Source organism: Mus pahari, chromosome 15 (assembly GCF_900095145.1).
Source record: "Mus pahari chromosome 15, PAHARI_EIJ_v1.1, whole genome shotgun sequence".
Taxonomy (NCBI): domain Eukaryota; kingdom Metazoa; phylum Chordata; class Mammalia; order Rodentia; family Muridae; genus Mus; species Mus pahari.
In genome coordinates this window covers 19655785-19671277 of record NC_034604.1, presented here as the reverse complement: position 1 = coordinate 19671277, position 15493 = coordinate 19655785, and the positions used below count along the sequence as shown (strand labels likewise).

The 15493-nt window shown below is 42.9% G+C and overlaps 1 protein-coding gene across 3 annotated transcripts; it reads left to right on the top strand.

Moving 5' to 3' along the window:
* The first annotated feature begins 1477 nt into the window (after positions 1-1477).
* Znf24 (zinc finger protein 24) lies at positions 1478-10119 on the top strand. Of its 3 annotated transcripts, none has more exons than XM_021215089.1 (4): positions 1478-1576; positions 4116-4616; positions 4855-5002; positions 7703-10119. In XM_021215089.1, the coding sequence occupies exons 2-4, from the start codon at positions 4197-4199 to the stop codon at positions 8239-8241; spliced, it is 1107 nt and encodes a 368-aa protein (XP_021070748.1). In that variant the 5' UTR covers positions 1478-1576; positions 4116-4196; the 3' UTR covers positions 8242-10119. The 3 variants fall into 3 exon arrangements, with proteins under 3 accessions (XP_021070748.1, XP_021070751.1, XP_029402855.1); XM_021215092.2 differs by lacking the exon at positions 1478-1576 and adding an exon at positions 1908-2087 and having other exon boundaries at positions 7703-8520; XM_029546995.1 differs by lacking the exon at positions 1478-1576 and adding an exon at positions 1908-2283 and having other exon boundaries at positions 7703-8520.
* Positions 10120-15493: the final 5374 nt, after the last annotated feature.

Genomic DNA, 15493 nt, shown 5'->3' with positions numbered 1-15493 from the left:
GAAGCAACAGTTTTCTAAAGTGGGTGCCTGCAAAGAAGTAATGTTAGATGGAAATGCCTAGTACAGTTCTCATTTGCTACTTTAAAATGAACTGAGAATGGATCAAAAGGCAAAGCGATTATAAAATGTCACATTTTTACTTGAGTATGTTTATTTTTGTTTTTCAGTATTAATTCGCTATAAACAAAAAGTATGCTTTGAGTTAGTTCTTGGCAGTCACAACAGAGAAAAGGTTGCAGAGACCAGCCAAGCCCGATTCTGGCTATAGCCAAACCCGAGGGTAAAAAGGCTGTATTAGAGGCTCACAGTGAAGAGAGGAAAGTTCCAGAGGTTATGGGAAGGTGAGCTCCGGCTGGAATGCTGAGTCTTACCATTCTGTCAGCTGCCTGTTTACTGCTCTCTCATTCATTAACCGAGCAGAGGCTGCGACACTCTGCAGAGGCCCTTTCCTGAATGAGACAATAGGGCAAAGCCAGAGGACCCCTTCAGTGTTCTGCAAACTTGACCTATGCTTCTTACAAGACTATTTTCAAAACAGAGCTCTTTTGTGCGATTTCTGAGACTTGACATGTGACCAGCCTACAATTCATTCACTTATTCAAAGTGTACTTACTGAGTTTTCTATGTACCAGCCAGCATCCTGAAACTAGGTGTGGGTACTGTGCTAACCAGCACCGAGAGGACCCAACTTTTACAGGACTTTCAAACAAAGCACAGCTAAGTTAGGAGATCACTTCTCCACTAGCATATGGAGGCCACCTGGAAGAAAGGGCATTCATTGGTCAGTGAGACTGAGGCTACGCGGTCAGAAGGAAAAGGCAAGCAACAGACCATAAACGACCGACCTATGGGACAACGTAACAAATTCCTGTCAATAGTTAAGCTGAGATCCACTGGAGGACTTTAAAAGGGGAATAAGGTGATCTAGGCGATCCTGCCTGCAGCTGCCTTAAACAACCTGCATGCGTACATCTTGCAATTCGCTGTGACAACTAGCCAAAGGCCTCAACAAGTTTCATCTTGTTTCCTTGAGAACCTGTCGTAGTCTTTGAGACACATCTAGTGGAGGGCGATGGTTTGAGTGAGGCATGGTTAGAGGCAAACCTTGTTTCAGGGCCCAAAGCTCCTAAGGAGATAACACTATAGGGTGCGGGGGCAAAGTAAACGATTCACACGTGGGGTACAGCGACTGCGGCTGACCCGATGACGGCACATTTTCAGTTACGTTCACTTTCGGTAGTTACTCCGGAGAGGAGCACCGGGCACTCGCGGAACAGCCGCCCACGTCCCTCTTGCTCCCCTCTCCTTTCTCCGGAGTGGAGCCGAGAGCGACAGTCACTCGGCGAGAGGCGCCAGGCCAAGCGCAGCCTCAATGCGGCCATTGTCATCAAGCCGCACCTCCCCCGCTCACCGCGCGTCCCCATGGCAACCCCGGGCTTCGGCTCCCCCATTTCCCTCCCGCCCCCCGTCCTGCGGACCGGAAGCCGTGCGCGCCGGGGGCTTGTGGGAAGCGGCTGGAAGCGGCGGCGCTGCGTCTGCCCGGGACGACGAGGCTGCGGCGGGGCCCGAGCCAGAGGTCAGCGGCGCGCGGGGTTAGGGCTGGAGGAGGAGGGCGCGCGGGCAGGGGCCCGGAGGCCGGCGTCGCTCGGCACCCCGGACGTGCGCACGGAAGGCCGCGGCGGAAGGGCGGCGGCGGCGGCCTGCCGCGCCTCGGGGATCCTCAGAGCCGCCGGCGCCCGCATCCTCGCCGCCCTGCTCTCCCCTCCCCCACGGGCCGGTTTTGTTCTATTTCGAGGCTCTGGCGGCTCGCGGAGGATTCTGGGAGACGCTCAGGCCGAAGTGGGATCCGGCCGTTCTCGCGCACCACCTGCTGGGATTTGTAGTCCCGCCGGTCCCGGGCGGAAGTGCCTGTCCTGTGTCGCGGGGTGGCTCTGGGGCCTCTGCGGCCCTTCCTGGTGAATGCTGGGAAGAGGACGTCCGAGTTGCTGGGGCAGGCTGGGCTTGGCGCTGCGAGGCGGGAGGGCGCTGAAGACCGGGGTCCCGCCGAGTGCCGGATTGCACATTTCAGGAGCTTGGTGCAGTACAAAGTAAAAGAAAAAGCAGTTTCTGTTACGTAGACATGCGTGAGCTGTTGCTAGAGTCGGGTCCAGGAGTAAGAACGAATAACTTGGATTTTGTTCTCAGGCCATCCCACTCCTGAGTATCTATCTCTATGACCTGTCAGTTTGATACAGCATTTTCTGATCCTTTGTCTTCATCTTGACCGGTTTCAGTAAGGTTTTCGTAAGTTTCTGGTTTTTTGTTCTTGGCTCTGATTGACTAAACAGTAGCTGTAGACTTAACGATTCTTTATGTGCTGTAAACCGTGGCACGGTTATGATTTTGCAAATACCAAAAGGACCAGAAAGTAGTTCAAATTTGCCCGAAGGAAAAGTTAGGGGACGCTGACTAAGGAAAAAAAGACTCCCGTACACGGAGAGTTGTGAGTGCTTTTTCCTAATACAGTTTGCTGCGGTTGATACTTGTCACCCTTGTCACCGTAAGTTTAAATGTATATATGGTGTGGTGGATGCCTGAATAACATTTGAATGTTATGGGAAATAGTTTCTTCCGCAGTGTTATGCGATCGGTTACTGAACTGTGTAAAAGAGAGTCTGTGACAAGATCTGCTAGCCCAAGTTGGGTTTGTCCTGTATGAGGATAATCTTGCTTCTGCCTACGTGTTGAGGTTGCAGATTTAGGACACATACCTAGCTACTAGTGAACATTTTTCACATATATTTTAAGTTTAGGGAGTTCCTAAACAAACAACATAGTATTTATGCACAGTTCTGAGCGTTAGCTCAGCAGTAGAGGAGGATGTGTAAGGTTCCTGGATAAGTTTCTAATCCAGGGGGTTCGGGCTAGGGGTGTGGTTGATCTGTTTTCTACTCCAGGTTGGAAAAAAATGAAAAGAAAAGTGGGGTGGGCTAGGTGGCTGATCAGGTAGGGGACTTGCTCCCAGGATCCCGGGCTGCACATAGCAGGAGGGAGGAGCTCACTCCTGCCGGTTGTCCTCTGACCTGCACACCTGTGCTGATGTGCTCCAGCACAAAACAAATGGGAAAAAAAAGTTTTACATGTCCCACCGCTCTGAATGTTTAGTTTGCTATTTTATGTATATTTGTACCATGTGTTTGCCTGGTGCCTAAGGAGGTGAGAAGAGAGAGGCTTGTGGTGCTGGAAACAAACCAGGGTCCACCGCAAGGGAGCACCTTCTTACCTGCTGGGCCAGCTCTCCAGTTCCAAGCTTCAGGGCACTTGGAGACCACTGAGGCAGACTGCTTCTTACCTGGATTCCTTAGGTTATTAAATTACCTTTTGATGACCATATGTCACAGATTGACGATCTTTTTTTTTTTTTCTAGAATGGGCAAGATAGTAAATATTACATTGTTTTAGATCTTAGTTGAAATCATTGAATGCTGTCAACTCTTCCATTATAGCCTGAACCAGAATTAAATTTAATGACTTATATACACAAAATTTAAACATATTAATGGGGCTGGAGAGATGGTTTAGTGGTTAAGAGCACTGGCTGTTGTTCTTCCAGAGGTCCTGAGTTCAATTCCCAGCACCCACATGGCAGTTCACAACTGTCTGTAACTCCAGTTCCAAGGGGTCTGACACCTTCACACAGACGTACATGCACGCAAAACCACCAATGTTCATAAATCATTTTTAAAAACATATTTACGTCTGTGCCATGTCCCACTTGTGCAGAAGTAAGTTCTCTCTTACGTACTTGTTGGTCATCGGACTCAGGTCAGCAGGCTTGGCAGCAGGCCTTTGCCAACTGAGTGACCTTGCTGGTCCTAGATACACCATATTTTCTCAACATGAAATGTTTCTGTGCTTTTTAGTCATTAAAATTTTTACACTACTATGGATGCTGTGATAGGCAGCAGGCTAGATTGGCTATAATTTACCAGCTATGGTAGAATTTCAATCAGTATGGGCTATAGGTTATTAATTGGAAATTTTAATCCAGTAAAACAAAATATCTTTTTTTCTGCTGCTTTTGAATGTCATGGGATACTTGGTGATTTATGTGTCTTTTATTTCTTATACCTTAGGAGTACTTTTGAGGAAAACAGGGTATTTCTCTGAGGTCTATACCTTGCCTCGATTGCCTTTTCTTGAAGTATTGTAACAGGATGTCTGCACAGTCAGTGGAAGAAGATTCAATACTTATCATCCCAAATCCAGATGAAGAAGAAAAAATTCTGAGAGTGAAACTAGAGGAGGATCCTGATGGTGAAGAGGGATCGAGCATTTCCTGGAACCATCTCCCTGACCCAGAGGTTTTCCGGCAGCGGTTCAGGCAATTTGGATACCAGGATTCACCAGGACCTCGAGAGGCAGTGAGCCAGCTCCGAGAACTTTGCCGCCTGTGGCTCAGACCAGAGACACACACAAAGGAGCAGATACTGGAGCTGGTAGTTTTGGAGCAGTTTGTTGCCATCCTACCCAAGGAGCTACAGACTTGGGTTCGAGAGCATCACCCAGAGAATGGAGAGGAGGCAGTGACTGTTCTAGAGGACTTGGAGAGTGAACTTGATGACCCTGGACAGCCGGTGAGCATGCTTGCCTTATTTTCCCAAGGTGGAAACACTAATACAGCAGTAGGCATATTGCTGAAGTAACTTCACTTGGCTAAGTTACAAGTATGTTTATACCTCCCTCCAGTTCCCTTGCAACTCAGCAATACCTGGCTGCTCTGCTAGCTAGGATTCTCGTGTCTTCTGTATAGTTTCTGTTATGTGTGCTTAGTGTCAGAATGTCTTCTCAACCAAACCGAACTCTTGTTTTCAGGTTTCTCTCCGTCGGCGGAAACGGGAAGTGCTTGTAGAAGAGATAGCATCTCAAGAAGACACTCAGGGATTACCAAGCTCTGAGCTGGATGCTGTAGAGAACCAGCTCAAGTGGGCATCCTGGGAACTCCACTCTCTGAGGCACTGTGGTGAGGACCAGGGCACCATGTGGCCTTTCCCCAGAGTGCTTTGCTTGTTCTTGTGGCAAAATCCTTTTAATCAGAAATTCCTATGCATTAAGAGCTTGACTTTTTTCTGATGATTGATTCATTGGCCAGGTATTTTTACTTTCAGACATTACCATCGTTGGCTTTTTTGCAGTCCTCTTTCATGAAGACCTGCCCATATTGGGCTCACATCTGCATTTCTCAGCCAGTACCTGGAGACCAAGTCTGTTTTGTTGATGGGATGGCTTAGCTGCTGTCTGTTTCATGCCTTTGCTTTCAGTCTCCTGCCTAGCCATATTGACATGGTGAATTTATCTGAAACCTCCTTCAGCCTTTTTGTTTATTGTATCACCGAAGTTTTCCTAAAATTTCAGCTATTTTTGTTTTTTCCTTCAATATTCTACCTAGAGTCTTTTAAGAAACTTTCTTTTTCTCCTTTTTATTTTATGTATATGGGTATATTTGCCTTCATGTGTGTCTGTAGCATGTGCTTATTGGGTGTCCTTAAAAGTCAGAAGATGATGTCTAACCTCCTGGAGTTACAGATGGTTGTGAGCTTCCTTGTGGGTGTTGGAAATTAAACCTGGGTCCGCTGGAAGAATAGCCAGTGCTCAACCACTGAACAGCTCTCCAGGCCCCCTTAAGAAATTTAAAAAAGATTCTGTCTTAAAACTTAGGTGTAGCTTGAGTACAAGTGTGTGCATGTAAGTGCAGGTTCTGTCAGGTGAGGAGAGAGCGTTGCAGCATACTGGCACTAATGCCCTGTACTAAACTTGCTGTGCTGCAGTTTGTTTCTGTGACGTTTTGTTTGAGATTGCTTCAGGAGTCAGTCCTTGAGGTAAGTGAAAATAGTACTAGCATGCCACAAATTAAGATATGAGCAGTGCTGGGTGTGGTGGCATACTCCTTTAAGCCCATAATCCCAGCATTCGGGAGTCAGAGGCAGGTGGATTTCTGAGTTCAAGGCCAGCCTGGTCTACAAAGTGAGCTCCAGGACAGCCAGGGCTATACAGAGAAACCCTGTCTCGAAAAACCAAAAAAAAACAAAACAAAACAAAACAAAAGATATGAGCAGTGTTCTTCCCCATAGGGAATGGTGTTATAAGTCAGAACTGGGGTACGGTGTAATCTGCCACACTGGTTCTACCTATCATGGGACCTCGTTCTATTGGCTAGTTCAGGAACTGTACTTGTCCTTGCAAGATAAGCTTTCATGGGTAGAAAACATGTCCCTTTCTAAATGTCAGAGTTGTCTGTTGGCCTCATTTTAGCAAACTGGTGGCTTTCCCATCCACAGCATTCCATTTATTTCAGGTCATATGTCCGTCTACCCTTCATACTTGACTTTTCAGTATGTAGGCCTCATGGCCCCTCCAGCCCTTGGATATCCCTCTTTTCTGCTTTCTCCATTTCTAACCTTGCTGTCACTCATCACGGGCTGCTTTTGAGTGCTGCTGCTCACTGTGGGACAACTGTCTACTCTGTGCTGCTTAAAGTTCCAGAAAAATGTTGGTGAGGCTAGTTCTTACCCTGCCTGCGGGTAGACAGCGCTGCCACTCTTTCTGGACACACCTCTCTAAGACTTGAACAGTTTTTCTAGCTGTCATGACAAATTCCAAATTGGAGCAAGTTTCCTTAATAGGGAAACTTATTTATGGTGTATTAACGTTTAAGTGTCGTGGCTTTAGTTAACATAGGCTGTACTCGGATCAGACTTAGCTTTTGTCTTGTTCTTTGAGACTTGGTCTTTCTCACTTTGTGGCCCTGACTGGAACTTGTTTTGTTCTTGGAGTTGGCATTGAGTTCACAGACATCTTCCTTCCCTTCCGTGAGTGTTGAGTTAAAGGTATATCTCACCACACCCAAGTCTTGGCTTTTGTCTTTCAATCAGGACTCCTGTGTTCTGCTGTGAGTTCAGTACTGGGTGTGACATACTGACCCATTTCAGCAATAGCTACTCTTTGACAGATTTTTGATGTAATTTCTTTAAAAAAATTTTTTTTCTAACAGTCATTGTTTTTTTTTTTTTTCCCAAAGTTTTTTCAGACCTAGCCATATCAGTTTGATTTTCTCCCTTTATCTTTTAATCTATTTGTCACCTACTCCAATTTTTTAATGTGTGTATTATATGCATGTAAGTGTATGTCACTTGTTCAGGTGCCCAAAGCAGTCAGAAGAGGAAGTTGGATACCTAAAAGCTGGAGTTGTGATGGTTGTGAGCTTTCTGGCAGTGCTGGGAACTGAACTTGGGTCCTCTGGAAGATCAAGTGCTCTTAATTGCTGAGCCATCTCTAACCCCTGTGTTAAATTTAGATGAAACCTTTTGTGTCATTTTGCTATTGTGCCATTAGCTCATTAACTTTATAATCTTCCTTCTTTTTCTTTTTTGAGAGTAGTCAACCTTATATATACATAGATGTGCACAATCTGTTTATTTTTAGTTCATGAAAAAGGTTTTCTTGCAAGGCATGGTGGCAGCACACTTTTAATCCCAGCATTTGGGAGGCAGAGGCAGGCAGATGTGTGAATTGGAGGCCAGCCTGGTCTGCATAGCAAGTTTGAGGCTGGCAGCAGCTGCATAGTGAGCTCTTGTCTCAAGATCAACAACAAGACCCCCTTTTCCTTCAAGTTCTTTTCTCTCCAGCTAGGTACTGAGTGATGTTTACATTTTCTCTATTTCAGATGATGTTGCCACGACAGAAAATGGAGCACTGGCTCCAAAGCAGGAGATCGCTTCAGCAGGAGAGTCTCACCAAGTCCCCGGCACTCTCAGTATAGGTGTTCCCCAGATTTTTAAATATGGAGAAACCTGTTTTCCCAAGGGCAGGTTTGAAAGAAAAAGAAATCCTTCTAGAAAGAAACAACACATATGTGACGAATGTGGGAAGCACTTCAGCCAGGGCTCCGCCCTCATTCTTCATCAGAGAATCCACAGTGGGGAGAAACCTTATGGCTGTGTTGAATGTGGAAAAGCCTTCAGCAGAAGCTCCATCCTTGTGCAACACCAGAGAGTCCATACTGGAGAAAAACCCTACAAATGTCTTGAATGTGGCAAAGCCTTTAGCCAGAATTCTGGGCTCATTAATCATCAGCGAATCCACACTGGGGAGAAACCTTACGAATGTGTTCAGTGTGGGAAATCCTATAGTCAAAGCTCAAATCTTTTTAGGCATCAGAGAAGACACAATGCAGAAAAACTTCTGAATGTTGTGAAGGTTTAAGAAATTAGGATGAAACAATCAGCACTCAGGTCTTTTTCTTCAGAAATGAAGACAAAATTAAAAACAAGAAGAGATGTGGAAACTTATTTTTCCCTGTTGACTGGGAAAATCCACTGGGAAATAGAAAAAAAATCTTCATTCACCATTATTATCTTGAAAGAAATGGTGTTATACCTGCCTAGAAACTGAAATTTTAAATAATTCAGGTGTTAATACCTAAATTTTTCTTGTGAAGTTTATATTCTCTTTTTTCTCCCCAAGTAATGAGCTACCTGGTTCTTTGTCCCTTTCCTTTTTCAGACAGCTACTTTATTTCTGTGTTGGTCATTGGAGTGTTGTTCTGTAAGGGTGCACACCTTTTTATTTTAAAAGGCAACACAGGAATTGTAAAATCTAAAAGCCCATCCTCAAGACTCAGAAACATCCTTGAAAGCTTAGCTTCCTTTTATTCAGGATGAGTGTATTTGAGAAAATAGAAGATAAAGGCCAAAGCCCCAGAGTCAGATGAGCCTTGAGATCTCAGATGAGAGATGGTTGCAAAACTTCAGAGAGTGGAGGGGACACACTGGGCACTTAACCAGTGAAGCATGTCACTTAGGGACAGTCATCCTGTAGGAAAACTTGAAAAGTGATTTTACCTAACTTGTGGGAATCTTACTAATTAAAATGGTTTTCCTGTGTAAAAACAGACAGTTGTAAAAGTGATGGTAAATCAGACACTAAGGAAGAGTGGAGTGGAGTGATGTTGAAAGGCAAATGTAAAATTAAGGTAATTACATGACAAAAAACTCAAACATCTAATTTTAGAAAACCTCAAACATCTAATTCATTTGCTTCATCCTAGTTAAGGACAGGACATTCCTTGATGGGGTGGGTAACAATATCAGGTTTGCTATTTTTATTCCTTTGGTACAAAAGGGTTTAACATCAGGCTAAAACAGCCATACATTTATTATTAAACATTTCTACCGACAATGCACTGTGCTAGGTACTGTAATCCTACCGTAAGTAGGTAGGTATCTGTTCCACTGTAAGTCATAAGGGATTTCCCCATCAGCATTCCCAGGTCACCTCTGAGAGCTCCAGAGTTGTTCTCTTGGCAGTGTGTTGTGTTTGGAGGGAGATGTCGGCTCAGAGGGTTAGCTAGTCAGCTCTTAGCATTCTTCAGAGGTGAGCTCAAAACACACTCTTTTAGTTTGAAAGTTAATCTTAAAAATCCAAACATCATTTCTAGTAGCATTGTGGTTGTAACTACACGTTGAATGGACTGTACTTTAAACAACTAAGCTATTAATAACTAGTTTATTAACTAGAATTGATTTTTTTTTAATTTACAGTCTTAACACATTTTTTAAAAAATGTATTAAAAGTAATACAATTTAGTAGTAGGATTCTGTATGCCTTGGCTAAGAATCCAAGTACTGTGGTTCTACTGTTTAATGGAAAACTCTGGAAGTTAAAGCATTGGGTAAGAGAAGAGAGGCTTTTTATGTAAGACAGGCACTGTGACATGGAAAATTATCCATGCAAGTACAGATATTTCATAGTTCCAGTGATTTGGGTCATATCTGGTGCTTTGTCAAATTTTAACGTGAAAAATGAGATTTTTGCCTGAGCCTGTTGAAAAGCAGTAATAAATGCCACGCAGCTAGTGAAGTGAGGCTGACTGAAGCTTGTTCATGATTTTCTGCTAACAATTATAAGAAATGTGCTTTATAGATTAAGATTTATTGAAGTATAAATATGTAGTAATGCTATAATGTATTTTTAAGTTATACAAGAAAATGTAGGGACTTCTGTTTGGGTTTTTCTCTGTGGCTGAGAGGAAACAAGATAATGTCCAATAAAGCTGCAAACCCCTCTGCTCTGAGATAAAGTGGCTTGGAATTGCCTTACTTATTCATTAACGACTGGCTTCTTTCCCAGTAGGATTTTGAGTTGGCACATTTATATAAAGCCTGCAGGGATGACAGAACTCATAGGGGAGGTAACCTCTGGGTGGAATGTCAGTCTTAACAATTTTAGGATAGATTTGTCTCGAAGACCAAAGCTGCTTAGTGATGTGAAAGCACAGAAGGGAGCATTAGAGTTGGTGAACATATGAGGTCTGTTGGCTCTGACACTGTGTTCCTTTTGAGAAGGAAGCTCAGATAAGGCTCTGTGGGGAGAGGGGACTGGGCTAAAACCCTGGTGGTTTACAGGAAAAGGACGCCATGGGCTTTATATTTCACCGACTCTGCTTAACAAATTAATTTCCAGTTGGTGATTGCTGGCTTCACAGTATCACCACACACATTTTGGGAGGTACACAGTAATGAAGTAGGCTGGTAACAGGTGCCAAGCAGTGGCCTATCTAGCACCTTTAAGGTTAGCAGTTCTGTTAGGGCATGCATACTAACTGACCCAACAATCTGTTTAGTGGCTTTTAGTGATTTAAATAATCACAACTAGTGGATGTTTGACCATTGCAGTCTATTTTACACCTGTGTGAGTTTAGGGGATGTTTTCTGTACTGAAACAGTGTGCTTGCTAAGCATGGGATTTGAATGAATACCTAATCTCACCTAGATCTGGGGACTAGAAAAACAAGACCCAAAGATCACGTGACTTGGACTTGGCAGGGCTACACTCCCAAGGCCAGGTTTTTGATTGGTCTGTTGAGAGTGATGGCATTCAAGTCCTGCTTAGTAAGCATTGCATCTATTTTTTTTCTAGTTAACAAGCTTGAAGAGCTATTGTATATGCCCATTTGAAATTTTTACAATGCAAAAACAAAAGACATCAGGTTTAGCCAAATTTAGCTCTGTACATGTTTAAGCAAACATCTTTTAAAATAATAGATGACCTTTGGGGTTGAGTACAGGCACCCACTACAGTGCTTTACTGTGCTTTAATCCTCCACTAACCTGAGATAGTAACATATCTTATCTCCACTGCACATTTGTAGTGAGACTTGCTTCACTCCCTCCACTGATGTGGACATTTTCATAGCTGCATAGCATTCCATTGCATGAAAACACTCACAGTCCATCTAAGCAACCCCATAGTGATGGGTTAGTAGGTTCTTTATACATAATATGGATGACATCTATAGATATACATTTACTACTTATGTAGTTGTGTCTGTAATACAAATAACTAGAAATGGATTTATTGGCTCACAAAATATATATTTGACATTTTTGGTGGGGAACTACAACTTGTACTAATAACTCCATTGGTAGTAATGCCTATTTGCTACACTCCTATCTGCTGTTCATCCTAGAGGCCAGTTCTTCATTTTTTGGTTACAACTTTATTAGTAAAATGGAACGTTTTTTTGTTCATTGGCTATTTTTATGTCCTTGTCTGGCCTTGCTCATTTCTTTTCTTTCTTTGTTTTAATTATGAAAGTATAAATAACTATAGTTAGCACCCAAAAAAGTATAAGAGCAGAGACCGTTTTCCTCGGGGCTTCTGGTTGGTTCCACTTTCCAGTGTTCTGTACATCCAAGTACGGTTTCTACACATTTCCATATGAATATGCAGAAATGTGGACACCTTTTAAATAAACTGGATTATATAGGAATTTAAAGATATCTTTGTGTTAAAATACTCTGGTATTTAAATTCCTGTAAGGTGTATGGTTAGTTACTAGACACTCTACTTACTCATCAGTGTAATCTTCACCAGCTCTGAAAAGTGCTCATTTCCCCACATAGCCTTACCTACACTTGATAGTCCTTATCTGTTTGGGATGGGTATAGAGAAAAAAGAAACTGTCTTTACATTTCTCTGATGAATAGTGAAGTTGGAGTTCTTTACAATTCCCTGAGGGTTGGTTGGTCATTCATAGCTTCTACTGCTTTTGTATGGGGTTATATGTGGGTGTCTGTTCTGCATTTCTCCCCGTATTTATGGTAACAGTATCATGTTGTGGATAACATATGGCTTTGGTGAGCACATGAGCAGGCTTGGCATGAGCCATACAGTATCCTAACCACAGTGGTCAGAGAGTAGGCATACAGTTTAAAGAAGGCTAGGGAGAATGCTCAACAGAACTGCAAACACTGGCAAGAAGGTTTTGGAGATGCGGGAGACCCGAGGATGATGTGAGCCTGCATTCTTACTATATGGAGAAAATATTGGAGGAGACATTCAGGCCAGCAGGGATGGTGAGACAACTTAAGTTCTGATATTTTTCTGGGGGCCCTAGATCCAGATGTGCCTAAAGCTTGCCCTACCTCTGGACTTTAAAGTTTTTTGAGCCAATAAAGTCCCTTTCTTGTTTAAGATGATTGTATTTGGCTTCTGTCCTGATTAATATATAGGATACTTGTATTTTCTTACTGATTTGTAGTAAACCTTGTAGTTTTATAGACTTCATGCATTATATAAGTTAATAAAATTAGCATGCCTTCTGTGATTTGGGCTCTGTTAACCTCTGCCATGTGTTACCTTAGTCTCTCTCCTCCCCAATTCACACACCACTCGAATTCCTGACATTCTGACAGTTACTGAATGCTGGCTTTCATGTCTGAATGACTTTGATACATAGCCTCCAACAGATCCCTTCTCCCTCCAGACTCATTTGGGTCCAGGTGTATTAAACTGCTGACTCTGCTTGTCTTAGGGCTTCTATTGCCCTGATAAGACACCAGGACCAAAAGCAACTTGGGGAGGAAAGGGTTTATTCCATCTAACAACTAGATTATTTGAGTCCCTGCCCTACCCTGTCTCTGAATTAAGTCAGGACAGGAACTCAAGACAGAAACTTGGAGGCAAGAACTGATGTAGAGGCCATCGAGGAATACTGCTTATTGGCTTTTTCCTGGTGTTTTTTTGGTTTCTTACAGCACCCAGGCCACAAGTCTAGGGCTGGCAGCACCACAGCGAACTTGGGCCCCATCAGTCATCAAGAAAATGCACCGCGAGCCTGTCCACAGCCACTATGGTGAGGGCATTTTTTCAGTTAAGATTCCCTCATCCAAAATGACTGTAGCTTGTGTCACGCTGCCTGCCAGCACACTGCTGTATCTAGCTAACAATGCTCTTAGGGCACTGCCTTCAATGTATGTGGTCCCTGGAGCCCTTCAAAATTACCTTTCTCTAACACGGGGTTGAGGGAAGGAGACATTCTATCCCTGTACAAGCCCAATACCTGATTTGGGAAAAGAATCTTATGCGGCTGTAGGGCATTTTCTTGTTTGATGTGGAAGGGCCCAGCCCATTGCGGGTAGTGCCAACCCTGGTCAGGTGATCCTGGATGATCTGAGATTGTGGGCAAGCCAGTAAGCAGTACTCTTCCAAGGTCCCTGCTCATTTGGGTTCCTGCCCAGCTTGACTTCCTGTCCTGAGTCCTGTGATAAACTATGATGTAGTTTAAATGGAATAGACTACTCCCAAACTCATGGTGTTTTATCAAAGCAATAGAACCCCTAAGATACACAAATACATGTGTGTACATGTATATAGTATGTGTATATGTGTGTGTGCATTATATATATATGTATATATACACATATATATGTATATATATACATACATATATAGTTTTCACACAGTATATGTATATACATATATACATACATGGTTTCACACCAATGAAGTCTATAGTGTTAGAATACTACTCAGATTGTAGCCTCAAGTTTTGGATAGTAAAAACCTATTTTAATATATTTTCCACTTATATTCTCCATAAGGATGTGGTGCTGGTAGATGCCTTTAATCCCAGCAGATCTCTTGAGTTTCAGGCCAGTTTGGTCTACATAGTGAGACCCTGTCTCAAACAACAACAAAAAATCCAACTCATAAAGCATTTAAGAATTAAACCGGATGGTCCTTGTTTTTCATACTAGTCTAAGCTGTCATATTGCTTTATGTCTAGAACTTCTCATAGACTCTCAGTGCATTCAAAGGAATGGTCCTAATTTAGCCAATGCTAACTGGGTCTTCCTGCCACTTGTCTATGTATCTCTGTCCTCACAGGAGACTATGTTTGTGTTCACTCTGCTCCAACCATCTCAAGTAAATCCAGCACTGCTTTCAGTTCTTCATAGTTGCTATTCTGATGTGGATCTTTCCTCAAACTAAGTCTCTCAGTGACACCTCTGGAAAACGTGTGTAAGTTGTATCGTTCCTGAGAAAAATCCAAATGCATACACACAATCATAAACATACACTTAAAAAGAAAAGCAGCTAAGACTCTAAGTGTCCATATGTTGGTGTGTTACTTTTCCTTGAGGTAGCTGGCTTCTTCTGTCCAAAGTTAACCCTACCACTGGACCCGTTTCTCTCCTACCTACTCATCTCGCGCAATACCAAACATTCTTCTCATTGGTATGCTTAATATGCTGACGTTTTAATCAATCAGAAATTTTTTGGGTCAAAGTGGAGTTAGAGGGACCAGGTCTAACCTGTCTGAATTAGTAGCAAATATAGATTAGAAGCAAAGGATGGTGAGATGAGAGACTACTTTGGCAGACTTTGGGTCCTTGTTCTTATTGGAATTTCTAGGCTACCACAAGGAGAGGGAGGAGCAGAGATTGGTGGTCTTCCAAAGTGGAAAATGGCCCCAGGGATCTGGTGTGGCTGGATGCTTTTCAGGATACAAGACACACAAACTGCCAGGAGAAAATGCAGACAGGACATGTGTTCTCCAGAAGATTCTGCCCAGGTATTTGAATAGTTATGAGCACATGTGAAACTGGATAAAGAACAATCTTTGGGGTAGAGAACCACAGGAACTCAAAAGGCCAAAGTAGACCTCACAATCCCCAGAACATTCCCTGGTAGGTTTTGTTGTTTTGTAATTTAATTTCTTATGTGCATTAGTGTTTTGCCTTGTTATTACTGGAGTTTCTAGTGTGCAAGGGTGTCAAATCCCCTGGAACTGAGCTTACAGATGTGAGCTGCCATAAGGGTGCTGGGAATTGAACCCAGGTCCTTTAGAAGAGTAGTCAGTGTTCTTAACTGCTGAGCCATCTCTCCAGCTCCTCTCTGGTGTTTTTTTTTTTGTTTTTTGTTTTTTAATGGAAATAAGTCTTTATTAAGTAACTTTTAATATCTGAAAAATAAAACTCTTATAATTCTCTTTACAGCAAATATATAATATCAGTGCTTTGGCCATCTTAAGTTAAAGGCCCTTTATCATAAAATATATGGTTTTAAACTTTACTCAAATTGAATTTATAATCCCTATGACTTCCCTACATATACATAACAAAAGAGTGTAGTAAAATTAGCAAATACTATATGTCTTAGTCAGGGTTTC

What these genes read in the sequence shown, in the direction of transcription:
- Znf24 (XM_021215089.1), top strand. Translation starts at nt 4,197, where the DNA reads ATGTCTGCACAGTCAGTGGAAGAAGATTCAATACTTATCATCCCAAAT. An exon ending in TTGATGACCCTGGACAGCCG is followed by an intron (nt 4,617 to 4,854) that starts GTGAGCATGCTT and finishes TCTTGTTTTCAG; the next exon opens with GTTTCTCTCCGTCGGCGGAA. An exon ending in CCACTCTCTGAGGCACTGTG is followed by an intron (nt 5,003 to 7,702) that starts GTGAGGACCAGG and finishes TCTCTATTTCAG; the next exon opens with ATGATGTTGCCACGACAGAA.